Raw genomic sequence first — 14,157 nt, 5'->3', positions numbered from 1 at the left:
ATCCTTTTTAGAGATTCTTCAGAGAATCCAAAACAGAGTGAAACAGATATTAGAATCCAAGTATTCCTTTTATGCCAGACTATAGAGATCAAAAAGAAAAATGTAAAACAATAGCACCCTCCTCACTAAATTTTTCCTGTTTTGTAGATCTAATCATTTTTCATCAAAGTGTTTTATTTATGTTAATATGTTATGAGCATACAATTATTTTAAAGAGATTTAAAGCTTCTTAGTTTGAATTTCTAATGAGGGAAACACTATCCTCCACTTAAACAACACTTTTTGGGGTTTCCAATAATTTTCAGGAGTGCCAAAGGTCCCAAAACTGGAGACACGCTGTCGCGCTATCAGTGAAGTGTGGAGATGACTGCTCCCTTGACTAACCCAGCCTTCATGCTTCTTCATCCTTCTAGCTGTGTTTGTGTTCACCCACCCCAACCTGTCACCCATGCCTGGCAGTATCCTGCTTGAATAAAGGGAGGACTGCTGCTCACACATTCAGTTGTTGTCACTGCACCCCTTCACCCATTATATGACCAAATTACACACAAATTTCAGTATGTGTCCCATGTTAAAGGTGTTTAAAGTTTTGTCCACATAGGCAATGAGATGAAGCTATATTCTCTAATGCTATCTTATAATGAGACATGACTGAGTGTAAAAGTCAATAATCTTATTATTTTTTACATTTGCATTATTAAAATATCACGGTTTTGGAATCACACACAACTGGTACTTATTGCTTCTATATTATTCTATCTCCAGAAGATGGCTTTAAAACTTTGAGCCAAACCTTGTTTTTTTCAGAACTCCAATCTCTAGTAGAAACAAACTGTCTTGACTGATTCATAAAACTGATTTCCAACACAAGCCAAGGTGCACTAATAAAACTGAAAAACAAGAAAATCCAGATGCAGAGGTTCTAACAGGATTATTTTAGGAAAGGTTTTCAGAACCGAGAACAGGGTTACTTAGCGATGAGGCCCCTGAGAAGAGAGGCTGTACTGAAACGTGCACAGTGTTATTAAAAACAGAAGCAAACCAGACTGCATGTGTATGTTTTTTAAAATTATAAAGTCAATGCATTTCTTCTAGCATTATTCTCTTTCACTAAATACTATAAAGACCCTGAATTAATTCTTAAGAATCTAATAGCCCTTAAGGCAAGTCTGAAATGATAATTACTTGGGAATATAAATTGGAATGACATTTTGGAAGGACCATTTGAATATATTTAGCAGAGGCCTAACATGCTTGCTCACTAACTAAGCAATTCCAGCTTCAGAAATGTATCCTGAGAAAATAGCAAGGACACAGATACAAGGATGCCCACTCCAGCATGGTTTGTTTATAATAAGAAAAACTGGAAAGAGCCTAAATATCCAACAACACAGTCAGGTAAATTTGTGGGTCATCCCATTAATTGCATTGCTTCAAGGTGAAAATCCAAAATAGAGAAATTGCATAACAAAATTATGTATGACAGGGAGAAGCAGTCACTAATGTTGCTGAAGGAAAAGAGCAAGTTCTAACTAGAGTACTAGATGATCTCGTTTCTGCTTAAAATATGTATGTGTACAGAAGTATCTATTAATAAGTATAAACAGTACGAACATGCTTTTACAGATTAAGCATAAACAATATAAATTAATACATACAAATTGATAGGATTTATCTTAGAATTTGATACCAAAGATGATTTTAACATTTCTTTTCAGGGGGTTCTATATTCTGATCTTTCTGCAGTGAACATCTTTTACTTATACAATTATTGGTAAATATTTTCTTGAGGCAACCATGTAATTGGTAGTATTTCTTTAAATTATTGTAACACTGAATATTGTAGGTATAATGGATGAAAGTGTGTGTATAGGGGAGAAGATGAGAAAAAATGAGACAGGGCAGAAGGCAGGCCTTTATACTGTTTAATGTTTTACAATGTATATTTTGTTGTAAAGTCTGAAGGCAACAGTAAATTTAACAGCTTGGAAAGAAGTTTTCAATGGAACACAGCAGTGACTAGCTAATGTTCACAAGATAGTAATCTACTCTTGGAGATTTCATTCTCCCCTTTCCTTGGAAGTGATGACACTGCTGTGTAATGAGCTGGTGCCTTTCCTTTTAAAAGACTCCCCTCTGCCTTGTTAGATACAGCTCTCAAAATCTGTTTAGGGAACCAACCAGGCTTTATCTAACCTAACCCCAGCTGGTACACAGACTTCATCCACGTGGTCATATGAGTCCTCTGACTGCTGCTTCCTGCCATGTGAAGTACGTGCTGGAGGAGAAGGGTTCTGCGGCTGTATGAGTCTGTGATGCCATGGGACTAAGGAACACAGTGGCAAAGAAACTCCGCTAGCTGCTCAGCTAGAATCTCATGCCTTCACTGCTACCAACTACTCCTAGTACATAAGGGAACAAAGGAAGAATCCTGGTAATTCTGGGCGAGAAATTTCTATCACGCATTTCAGCATAGATCTACTAATAACACTTCTTTAAATGCCTTGTTAGACAGTGAAATCTGGGAATAATTATCAAACACCATTCATACTGTTTACAATAGAATCATATTTCTTTTCTTTCTCTCCCCTCTCCCACCTTTTCCCTTTTTTTTTTTTTTTTTTTTTGCAGAAAAAGTAGAATGCTGCTGAATGGTACCCAAATGTCTGTTGTATACCATGCCAATACAGCAGCTCAGCCAAAAATGCAAATAAAATAGTTTGCCAAGTAAAAGAAAACATAACAAATTGGTAATGGTTTCTATCTTGACAGAAAATGAAAATGATCCCTCAATGTGTGGCCACTCATGTGGACACATAAAAATGTCTTAGAAGCAATCATTTTACCTCAGATAACAGACCCTGACAGTGTAGTACAGCACACTGGCTGACTTTTACTTCTTAGAAAAGCAGTAACCATGACCTGCAAAACAGTCTGGGAACCATGTAATTTATGCATAACACACATGCACATGCCATGCACTCCTAATATTTGTTGTAAGTCAAGCTGGATACAAGACTCCTTTCCTGGGTAGAACATACTTTATGAGAGAGGATCTAAGTCACCAGTGATTTGATAAAGCTGAACTGGCCTGTTGATGAACAGAAATGATGTTGCTTACCAGGTTACAAAAATTCAATGGCTTGTGTTACAATAGGGTTTTACATAATGGCCATATGCATTTTATATGATTCGGCATTGTGCCTTGAACGCTGAAGGTATTTTCTTTCAATTTTAGGTATGACAAACAATAACAAAACATTCTGGAGATGCACAGTGTCTCACTTTGATTGGTAGGAGGACAGCTGAAAGCAAAAATGAACTACAAGAAGAACTGCTAATAATTCCTTTAACATATTTCCTCCTCCTTTACCACTTATTATTGTTTACAGTTGGAGAATTAGCTAACACCATTGACCAGTGATCTCCCCCTTCCCCCAGTGCCAATCTGGTGAAATTTTCCCAATTGTTCAACTTTCTAATAAGTATATTAAGTATTGATTGCATTGTCAAATTCCATCAAAAACAAGATTGGCATTTTTAAAAATACTTAATTGAGATTTGAAGATAATGAGAATTTCAAAATGAGCATATATTGAACCAAAGGGCTAAGAAGAACCTTGGAAAGTTAAATGGTCTTGCCAAGTTGAAAGTGAATTTGAGTCCTGTGGGTTATGAGTTTCAAATGAAACTTTTGGGGTTTGAATTTGTTGGTGACTTTCCTGTTCAATAAAAAAGGACTTAAATAGCTTATAAAAAGGTTAAAAAAACTTATTGGGCATCAAACTGCTCTTACAAAACACCATCTTGATGAGTTAAGTGTAAATGAATCAGAAACACATGGGTCATATTTCCTTAAAAAATGCATATGGATTCAAAAGTAAGGAGGACTTGGCAAAATATTTTTTTGTGTGGTGGCTGAACCTAAAACATTTGAAAGATATTTTGAGACATGCAAGGAATCCAAAATAAAACTAAACCTGTCCAGTCATATAAAAAAAGAAACTTCTGTGCAGTGTGCCTTTATCTGCCTGGGTCAGTCAATACCCACTGAGAGCCTGGGCACAGAACCACGGGAAGCACCAGCTTCTGCCTCCAAGCAACTTTAAATTTAAGTAAGAGAAATCATAAGAGATCCAGGGAATTACAAAAATTGGCATCATAACCCAGATCACACGGAAACTATAAATTAGTGGAGAAACACACAACTGTTTTCTGGACCCTAGGTTAGGTAGGATCCGTGCCATACCAATCACCAGGCCCTCAGACCCTCTTACATTTACCTACAGTGGCAGAGTCTTACATGGTTGAATTTTTCCTTAATAGGTGTTTTTATGTTGCTTTTAAGGGGCACTCCAGCCCTCCTTCCTCCACCCTCCAGCTCTGTGAATGCTCAACAAATTTTGCTGACTAGTTTCCCGGAGCACGGGAGTTTGACCAGGGTTTTGAAGCAGGGGAGGTGCTGCTTGGCAGAGAGGACTGACGCTAGGGCTCTGGGCTGGGGTGATGGCACATGAAATGGCTGAGAGGCTCCAGAGGGTGAGTCATGTGTGGGGGTCATACACGAGCTTGTTTGCAGCTCTGTGTCTGAGCCAGGGTGTAGTGGGAGGTGGAGGCAGTAAGGTGTGGGGAGGCCTAATACACTGCTCGAGAAGTCAATCTGAGGACAGAGGGGTGTGATAAGAGAAAACACAATTCTTCTCCTGTTTTTTTTTTTGCCAGTATAGGATAAAGTCCTAAGCACAGGACAAGTACATATCATTAATTTCTTTATTTCTTATCAGTGTGTTTAAAAGCTGAAACATATCCAAAGATAAAGATAAAATTAACTATGTACATGTTGCTAGGATCCTGCAGGTCATAAACTTGAAGGGGAAGTGAGAAAGATCATGAAATAAGATTATGGAGCTCAAAAATGTGGGAAAAGTCTAAAAAAATTATTGATGTCTTTTAAGGTTGTTTCCTCACTATTTAACATGAGTCTTATCTTATATTCATAATATTAGAAAGCTAGGGCCAGAAATAGCGTCATGTATTTCTTGTGCATTTTCTACTGGATAGCACAATACAGGGAAGACACCAAGCATGTGGTAGGTGATTGTTTATCGAGTGCTCAGTGTCTTTATTTATTTCATTTTATATTGAACAGAAATGAAGTAAAGGGTGCCGAGGTCCTATAATGACGTTGGAAAACATGGTGGGCAGAGGGGAGAGGATGACACAGTGACACCCCCCCCGCCCGTCTCCCATGAACCTATTTGTTCATAGTTAAAATAAAGATAGCACAGTCCTTACCAGCCCTCATCGTCTTCCACTTCAGTCTCAGAAATGTCATTTTCAGGAGTGTCAGCGATTGCTTGAGTGAGTTTAGATTTAAACTGGTTCAGTAATGCAAGAGTCTGAAATAACAATTAGACTGCTCAGATTTCTGATAGAGATAAATGTAATTAAAAAAACCTTACGTTTAGTAGAAAAGAAAATAGATATTTATTTATTATTCATTTATTGACTGATTTGATTTCTTATTGAGATAAACATAATTTAAAAAACTTAACATTTGGTAGAAAAGAAAACAGACATCTGTTTTATTTTGAAAGAAAAAGGTAAAGCTGCTCTCAAGATATACAATTACCTTAATAAACCTTGACATTGTCCTGTTTGGATTTTCACTGACATTTTCCCTTAGCGATAGGTCACCACTTTCTTATTTTAGGTCATAAATTTGCTTATGTAGAAGACTCTTCAACTTTTAAAAATATATGCTTATAGTTAAATTTTTAATGTCCACAAGACAGGGAGGTAATTCACTAAGATACAGAAAATCATACACAAAACACTGACAACAAATAGTATTTTTCATTTAACAAATCTAACTGTTGGCAGTTGGGTAAATCGGAATAATGTCTTTAGAAAGTTGTTGACATGAATCATAAACTTTAAACCAATCATGTCCTCTGCTTCAGTAATTCTAATCCTGGGAATACCTTTTTTTTTTTTTTTAATTTTTGACAGGCAGAGTGGACAGTAGAGGGAAACAGAGAGAAAGGTCTTCCTTTTTGCTGTTGGTTCACCCTCCAATGGGCCGCCGCGGTAGGCACGCTGCGGCCGGCGCACTGCGCTGTTCCGATGGCAGGAGCCAGGGGCTTCTCCTGGTCTCCCGTGGGGTGCAGGGCCCAAGCACTTGGGCCATCCTCCACTGCACTCCCTGGCCACAGCAGAGAACTGGCCTGGAAGAGGGGCAACCGGGACAGGATCGGTGCCCCGACCGGGACTAGAACCCGGTGTGCCGGCCCCACAAGGCGGAGGATTAGCCTGTTAAGCCACGGCGCCGGCCTGGGAATACCTTTTAAAATAACAATCTGAAACACAGAAAATGGCTTGTATAAGATGTGCACAGAGCAATATTCATACAAATGGAGAAGTGGAAGCAGATACATTTTGTAAAAAAGCAACAAATATGCTCTTACACTGCTATTAAAAAATTATATACATGAAGCTTCATATTCTATGGTTAAGGTAATGTTGGGTATGGTAAAAACAAAACAAAACAAAACATGGAGTAGGGAATGTTGTTCTGAATTCCTGCTTGGCTCCCATGTCTTTTGTGGTCCAGAAGCAACAAGTAGCTATAGTTTTGTAATGATATTGTCTCCTGGCTGTACCTTAATAGTCTGCTCAAGAATTTGAGCAAAGAACACAGACTAGAAAAACGTTTTTTCTATTTTATTGTTTTAATACATACATCATTGTGAAATGGGATAAAATCCGTATGAAAAAAATCAAGGGCCTAATGAAGATTTTGATATATTGAATTCAATATTAAAATCCTCATTTTTCCTAAGGGAGCAGATGTGTGAAAGAATTCAAAATGTGAATAACAGGTAGAATAACTAGCCACAGCACATTCATAGGCTCCAGAATTTACCTAGAAATATTATGAAGCCCACAGTCCATGAAAAAATTAAGTAGGTTTGAAAATCTAGAATACAACTCAATAAAGACAAAATAATTGCAAGAAACAAAGGAAGTTGTTGTTAAATATTGATAGTGAAAAGTGCCTTAGCCATTTCACAATTCAATGCCCACATAGACTACAGCTGGAAAGATACTCATGGCCATAGCTGCTGAATGAAATGACTTTGGGAAAAATGTATAAATCCTATATAACATCATCATAGGCATCCTCAGGGCTAAGTAGTATGTTAGAATTTACAGAACTTATCTGTTGTTTGAGTACAGATTACAGGACCAAGCTCTTCAAACAATATTAGTAAAGCATCTCTTGTTTTTAAACTACTCATTAAAATCAACAATAACAAGCTTTCATTGTATTTGCTTTTAATAAAAAAAAAGTTATTGTAGAGATACTGGAGAAAAGAAGTAAAACAAAAATAACTGCTCACCACTCAGAATAATCATGATTAATATTTTGCTATATCTCCTTCAAAACTTTGTATGTATGTGTTAATATTTCTCAATTACATATCTGAATATGTATCTCCAGGGCAAGGATGTGTTTACCTGCTGGCCACCAAATATGGAGATTAGTGGTACACTCCAGGTTCTTAACAATTATTTGCTTTGAGGGAGGGAAAAATTAATATACACATAAGAATGATCCTTAGCATCTTTGATAGCATAGTCCCCATGGCTGCTATTCAGAAGACTCTGTGACTCCAAGAAAACAAGGTAATAATGCACTTTCTCTTAATTTCATTTGATGTGCCACTTCTCTTGAAAATTGCATATAAATTAGTTCTCTGTAATTAAAATTTCCTATGCCAGACTCTTGCTGAACCTTCCCTATGATTATTTTCACGCTAAATACTGATGCATGATCCGTCCTTACCAGTAATTAGGTGTCATTTATAACACAGTGTCTGATTAGATTAATTTATCCATCCAGGCTTGGGCTTTTTAATTTACTTTTATTTTGCTTGTTTTAGTTATGTGCCTAAAATGGCATGTCTTCATATATTTACATGGCAGTGCCAAAAATAAATGACTTCGGTCTGTCCCCTAACTTTTCAACATGCAGGGCTGCTGAAGAGAACTGATTTATCGAGTACCAAGTACTGTATGATGTATACAGCTGACTCTCAAATTGTTGAGCCAACTTCCCATCTCTTTTTGTCCTTGATTTCTGACAATTTCTTCATATTGCTACTTAAGATTTAGAAATAATTTGCAATACACAGAGTTTTTTTTTTTTTTTTTTTTTGTTTTTTGTTTTTTGACAGGCAGAGTGGATAGTAAGAGAGAGACAGAGAGAAAGGTCTTCCTTTTTGCCGTTGGTTCACCCTCCAATGGCCGCTGCGGCCAGCGCATAGTGCTGATCAGAAGCCAGGAGCCAGGTGTTTCTCCTGGTCTCCCATGCGGGTGCAGGGCCCAAGGACTTGGGCCATCCTCCACTGCCTTCCCAGGCCATAGCAGAGAGCTGGCCTGGAAGAGGGACAACCGGGATAGAATCTGGCGCCCCAACCGGGACTAGAACCCGGTGTGCCGGCGCCGCAAGGTGGAGGATTAACCTGTTAAGCCACGGCGCCGGCCAATACACAGAGTTTTATTACATTAAAAGTCAACTCACGGACCAAGGTTCTCGTTTCTAGGCAGTGCACAATTCTCAGCTGAGCTGGTTGGTGATTATGTGAGATGCTGGCAGACAGCCTTTCGTCACCACAATCACCGCGTCTTCATTTCATAATTTTCACTTACACAGAGCTGCCACCTGAGTTTCTAGGGACATATGGCTTTACAAAAACCCTGTGCTTGATAAAGGAATACCAGGTAGAAGTTTGGAAGTTTCAGGGTTTTTCACCTAAAATATCTGGGAAAAACTCTTGAATTAGGACCTTTATTCGGACGGCTGAGGTCTTTGGCATCCTACCCCATACAAATACATCCTTTTCTCATTTTTAAGAGAAATTCCCTTGTTACATAATTGAATTAGGCTCCATTTAGCAACACACAAAGAACAATTCAAAGGCAGTGACTTAGGTACAGCTTTTGGTTTTTGAAGTTACCTGGTCCTCCCGGGAAGTTCCCTTCTTCGCCTGTTGCTTCCTCAAGGCTTCATACTTTTGCTTTTCTCTTCTGTATTCTGCAACAGCACCATCAGGAGCAGCTTCTTCTTCTGAAGAAGGTAGGAGATTCTTAGAATGAGTGGAAAAAGGCTCTGTGGATTCATACTTATGGGTAGGCTCCTCTGCTGAAGAGGAGCTCAGAATTTGGCTTGGGTTGCCTTCATTTAATTTCCAAAGAAAATTAATATGCTCCACTAGCTCCATAACAATCTTCTAAATAGAAGGTGATATGTTAATTTCCAGCCAACTTTATAAATCTCTTTATTCTATGCTGCACTACTGTAGTTTTTTCTAAATTGTACTCATTTGACTATAATATATTATATAAATTATCTAACAGTACATTAGGATAGTTACCAGATAATACTTTTTTGCTTAATTATAAACTATAAAACAGATCTGTGGATTTGATTTTGCAACAATTCTGTGTTAAGATTAGTAAACACTTGGGTTCATAAGTTCATAAAATACAGTTTTGGGTTGGTAAAATACAGTTTCAGCCCCCCCACAACCCAGATACTAACATTTTGCAAATTCTCATATGTATACACAATGGTACTTCAAAAAGTTAGTGGAAACTAGAATTAAAAGATAAGTTTATTTTGGTGCAAAGAAATTTTTAAATTCATACTTTTTTTTATAATATGCATTTTCCTCCACTGAAGATCATGTGGACCATCTTTAAAGATATCTGTTACAGGCCAGTGCTGTGGCTCACTTGGTTAATCCTCTGCCTGCAGCGCTGGCATCCCATATGGGTGCCAGGTTCTAGTCCCGATTGCTCCTTTTCCAGTCCAGCTCTCTGCTGTGGCCCGGGAGGGCAGTGGAGGATGGCTCAAGTGCTTGGGCCCCTGCATCCCCATGGGAAACCAGGAAGAAGCACCTGGCTCCTGGCTTTGGATTGGCGCAGCACCAGCCATAGCAGCCATTTGGGGGGTTAACCAACGGAAGGAATACCTTTCTCTCTGTCTCTCTCACTGTCTATAACTCTACCTGTCAAATAAAAAAAAAAAAAAAGATAAAAAAAGGTATCTGTTACAAGTAGAAAAGCAAAATACATTAGGATGGGGGAGTGGGCTAACACAAGAAGCCCTTCTACTTCAAACTAGAAAATGCTAGGTGTAATATTTTCCTAACATGTTCCCAAAGCTGGACAGATAAGAGTTTGTGATTCTGTGTGTTATAAAACATTCCCATAATAAAACTATGTTGGCTAACCAAAACCAAAATAAAAAACCAGAATACGCATTTTCCACAAACTTTTGGAAGTACCTTCATTTACTTATATTAATGAAAATGTATGACTTAGACAACAACAATAACAACAGAAGCCAGGGATGGGTATTTAGCACAGCAGTTAGGATGGTTCAATGCCTGGCTCTGGCTCCTGACTCCAGCTTCCTGATAGTGCAGACCTGATAATCCTGAGAAAGCAGTGGTGATGGTTCAAGTAATTCTGCTCCTGACACCCACGTAGGAGCCCTAAGTTGCATCCCTGACTCCAATCTGGCACTGGCCCCAGTGGGCTGTTGCAAGCATTTGGGGAATGAACCAGGGAATTTTCTGTCTTTCTGCTTCTCAAATTAATAATAATAATAATCAAAAACCCAGAAAACAAGCCACAACCTCTCTTATTTTTGAACTGGAAAACGAAATGAGCCAGTTGTAATCAAGAATGCAAAAAATCTTTGTTAGTTGATTACTGGCTTCTTTGTTACCTAGTTTGAGGAACATTATGAATGTGCAATAGATTAACAATCAGCCATTTTGTTCAAGAGATTTCTGGTCTTTAAAAAAAAAATGTGCAAACTAAGAAACAAGATGTCTTTTTGTGGTTACCTAATATGATTTCGATAGAACTTGAAAGGAATAATTGGTTTTTATAAACAACTTTATATGGATCCTTTTAAAATACTGTATATCCAGCTCAACTTTCAAGACTGACAGCTCTAAATGCTGAAAATTCAGCACATTAATGAGAAAGAAACCATTAGGGGTCGGCACTGTGATATGGTAGGTTAAGCCTCGGCCTGCGACACTAGTATCCCATATGGCCGCTGGTTCATGTCCTGGCTGCTCCTCTTCTGATCCAGCTCTGTGCTTCTCGCCTGGGAAAGCAGTGGAAGATGGCCCAAGTGCTTGGGTCCCTGCACCCATGTGAGAGACCTGGAAGAAGCTCCAGCCGTTGTGGCTCAGCTCCAGCCATTGTGGCCATCTGGGGAATGAACCAGCAGATGGAAGATCTCTCTGTCTCTGTCTCTTCCTCTGTCTGTAACTTTGCCTCTCAAATAAATAAACAAATCTTAAAAAAAAAAAAAAAAAAGAAACCATTAAACGTGGAAATATCTGAGACCCATATGTTTAGTAACCACCAGTGAAGAAAAGATATTATCATAACTGGGATATATAAAGTGATCTTTATAACAGGTCTTTAAAACTTACTTTCATATTGTTCTATTTAACTACATCTTTGGATATCCCTCTTCTCATTCTATATAGGTTAGATTTGCATTGTCCTGGGATAAAGACCAAGTACCTTGCAACTTGTGATTCCTTTTATTTTATTTCATTTTATTTTATTTTTTACAGGCAGAGTGGACAGTGAGAGAGAGAGAGAGAGAGAGAGAAAGGTCTTCCTTTGCCGTTGGTTCACCCTCCAATGGCCGCCGCGGCCGGCGCACTGTGGCTGGCGCACCGTGCTAATCCGAAGGCAGGAGCCAGGTGCTTCTCCTGGTCTCCCATGGGGTGCAGGGCCCAAGCACTTGGGCCATCCTCCACTGCACTCCCTGGCCACAGCAGAGAGCTGGCCTGGAAGAGGGGCAACCGGGACAGAATCCGAATCCGGCACCCCGACTGGGACTAGAACCCGGTGTGCCGGTGCCGCTAGGTGGAGGATTGGCCTATTGAGCTGCGGCACCGGTGCCAACTTGTGATTCCTATATAAAGTAGTTAATGCTTTCCTTTCTCATCTCCTAGAACTCCTTTACTGGATGCACCTTGAAGTACTCTCATTTGGTTTATAGCTATTACTCTTTTTCTTAAAAAATATTTATTTGAAAGGCAGAGTTAGAAGGAGAGGGAGAGAGAGAAGGGGAGGGAGAGAATATCTTCCATCCTCTGGTTCATCCCCCAAATGGCCACAACAGCCAGAGCTCGGCAGATCTGAAGCCAGGAGCCTGGAGTTTCTTCCAGGTCTTCTCCGTTGGTGCAGGAGCTGAAGTACTTGGGCTATCTTCCACTGCTTTCCTAGGCTCATTAGCAGGGAACTGGATTGGAAGTGCAGCAGCCAGGACTTGAAATGGTGCCCATATGGAATGCTGTGCCGCAAGTGGCAGCTTTACCTGACATGCCATAGCACCAGCTCCTAGCTATTATTCTTTGAATGCACCCTGGCCTCTCTCTCTTTTTTCTTTTTTAAATATTTATTTATTTATTTGAAAGGCTGAGTTACAGAGAGAGGTAGAGACAGACAGAAATCTCCATCCACTGGTTCAGTCCCCAAAATGCTGTCACCACTGTGGCTGGGCCAGGAGCTTCATTTGAGTCTGGATTCCACGTGGGTGGCAGGGGACCAAATAGTTGGACCATCTTCTGTTGCTTTCCAAGATGCATTAGCAGGGAGTTGGATTGGAAATGGAACAGCTGGGCCTTTAACTGGCACTCATATGGGATCCTGGTGTCACAGGCAGTGGCTTAACCCATTGTGCTACATTGACCCTGCACCCTGGTCTCTTGACCCCTTGCGTTTACTCATAATGTCTTATCAGGAACACTGAAAATACCTCATCTTTCTATTCTTCAATTCATTTTCCTCACTAAATTCCTGTTTACCTTTTAGGTCTCAGTTTGGTTGGCACTTCCTTCAGGGAGACCTTTCTGGTTCTGTTCTTGAAGTTGGGTTTGAATGTCCGCTCCTTGGAGTTTGCAGAGCACTCATTAGTACTTACTACACTTTATGGCCATTTCCTATTTACTCTTCTTTAACCTTCACTAGACATTAAGCTCTTTGAGGACAAATCTTATTTTCTTGACAATCAGGACAGAGGTTGGCAAATGTCAAAGTTCAATAAATAGTTAAATGAAATAAGTAGTAATGCATCTGGAGAAGGGCAAAATAAGAAGGAGTAAGACAATTTGGCTCCCCAGCCTCAAACACTTTATAGCCTGTATTTGTCATGCATATGGAACCTCCTGCACTTAGGAAGTAAGTGATATTCTTTTCTAAAAAATTCTTAATTGCTTGTTTTCTTCTAATTGACAAACAGAATGATAGAATGATACAAAAAGAACTTTCATCTGCTGGTTTACTCCCAAATGCCTGGTCCAGGACAAAGCCAGGAGCACGAACTCCACCCAGGTCTTCCATGTGAATGGCAGGAACTCAACTACTGTGTCATCCTTTGCTGCCTCCCAGGACTCATTAGCAGGAGGCTGGATCAGAAGCAGAGTAGCCAGGATTTGAACTGGTATTCCAGCATAGGATGTGGGAGTCTCAAGTAGTAGCTTAACCTGCTACACCACAACAGCTGCCCCAGTGACACTTCTTTTCTTTCTGTCCTTTCCCCTTGGCAGGATGTGTAAACTCCGGCGAATTCAGATCAGTACACTTAGAACTGTCTTATGTCTGGATGGTTAGAACGAAAGCAAAAGAGACAGGACAGGTTCTTTACTTATATATTTTCAGCTACAATAGACTAAAACCTTTATTGGTAACAATTTTAAAATAAAAAGGCTGATAATAGATGAATTCAGTCACCCTATGTCGCAGGTAAATCAAGTTTGTGACTTACAAAACAGGTTCAGCAGTTGTATTTTAATGAGTTTAACATGCATCCCCTTAAATATGGTTTTCTTTAGCAAAGACCAACCACTTGATTTCACTCTTTAGGAATGTGTAGGAAGTAGACAAATTAAAAAAAAAGTGTCACAAAGAAGTCTTAAAAGTCAATTTTAAAAAGTCAAGGAAGGCAAATTTAAATATATAATAAAGCTAGGACATTCTATAGCTATGTGGCTTACAATATTAAAAGGTCTCTTAATACCTTAGAAAATGTAGTCACTTCATCTTGATGGT

At 39.2% G+C, this 14,157-nt stretch overlaps 1 protein-coding gene across 1 annotated transcript in view; it reads right to left on the bottom strand.

Moving 5' to 3' along the window:
- Window positions 1-14,157, bottom strand: part of CWC27 (CWC27 spliceosome associated cyclophilin) — a 239,760-nt gene that overhangs the window by 22,234 nt on the left and 203,369 nt on the right. The window contains exons 12-13 of the mRNA XM_062211737.1: window positions 9,024-9,133; window positions 5,296-5,399 (exon numbers count right to left, since the gene is read on the bottom strand). Coding sequence (XP_062067721.1) covers window positions 5,296-5,399; window positions 9,024-9,133 — 214 coding nt within the window. The remainder of the gene's footprint in view (window positions 1-5,295; window positions 5,400-9,023; window positions 9,134-14,157) is intronic.

The sequence above is a fragment of the Lepus europaeus genome, chromosome 15, assembly GCF_033115175.1.
Source record: "Lepus europaeus isolate LE1 chromosome 15, mLepTim1.pri, whole genome shotgun sequence".
Classification (NCBI taxonomy): Eukaryota; Metazoa; Chordata; class Mammalia; order Lagomorpha; family Leporidae; genus Lepus; species Lepus europaeus.
This window is presented reverse-complemented; position numbering and strand designations above follow the sequence as displayed.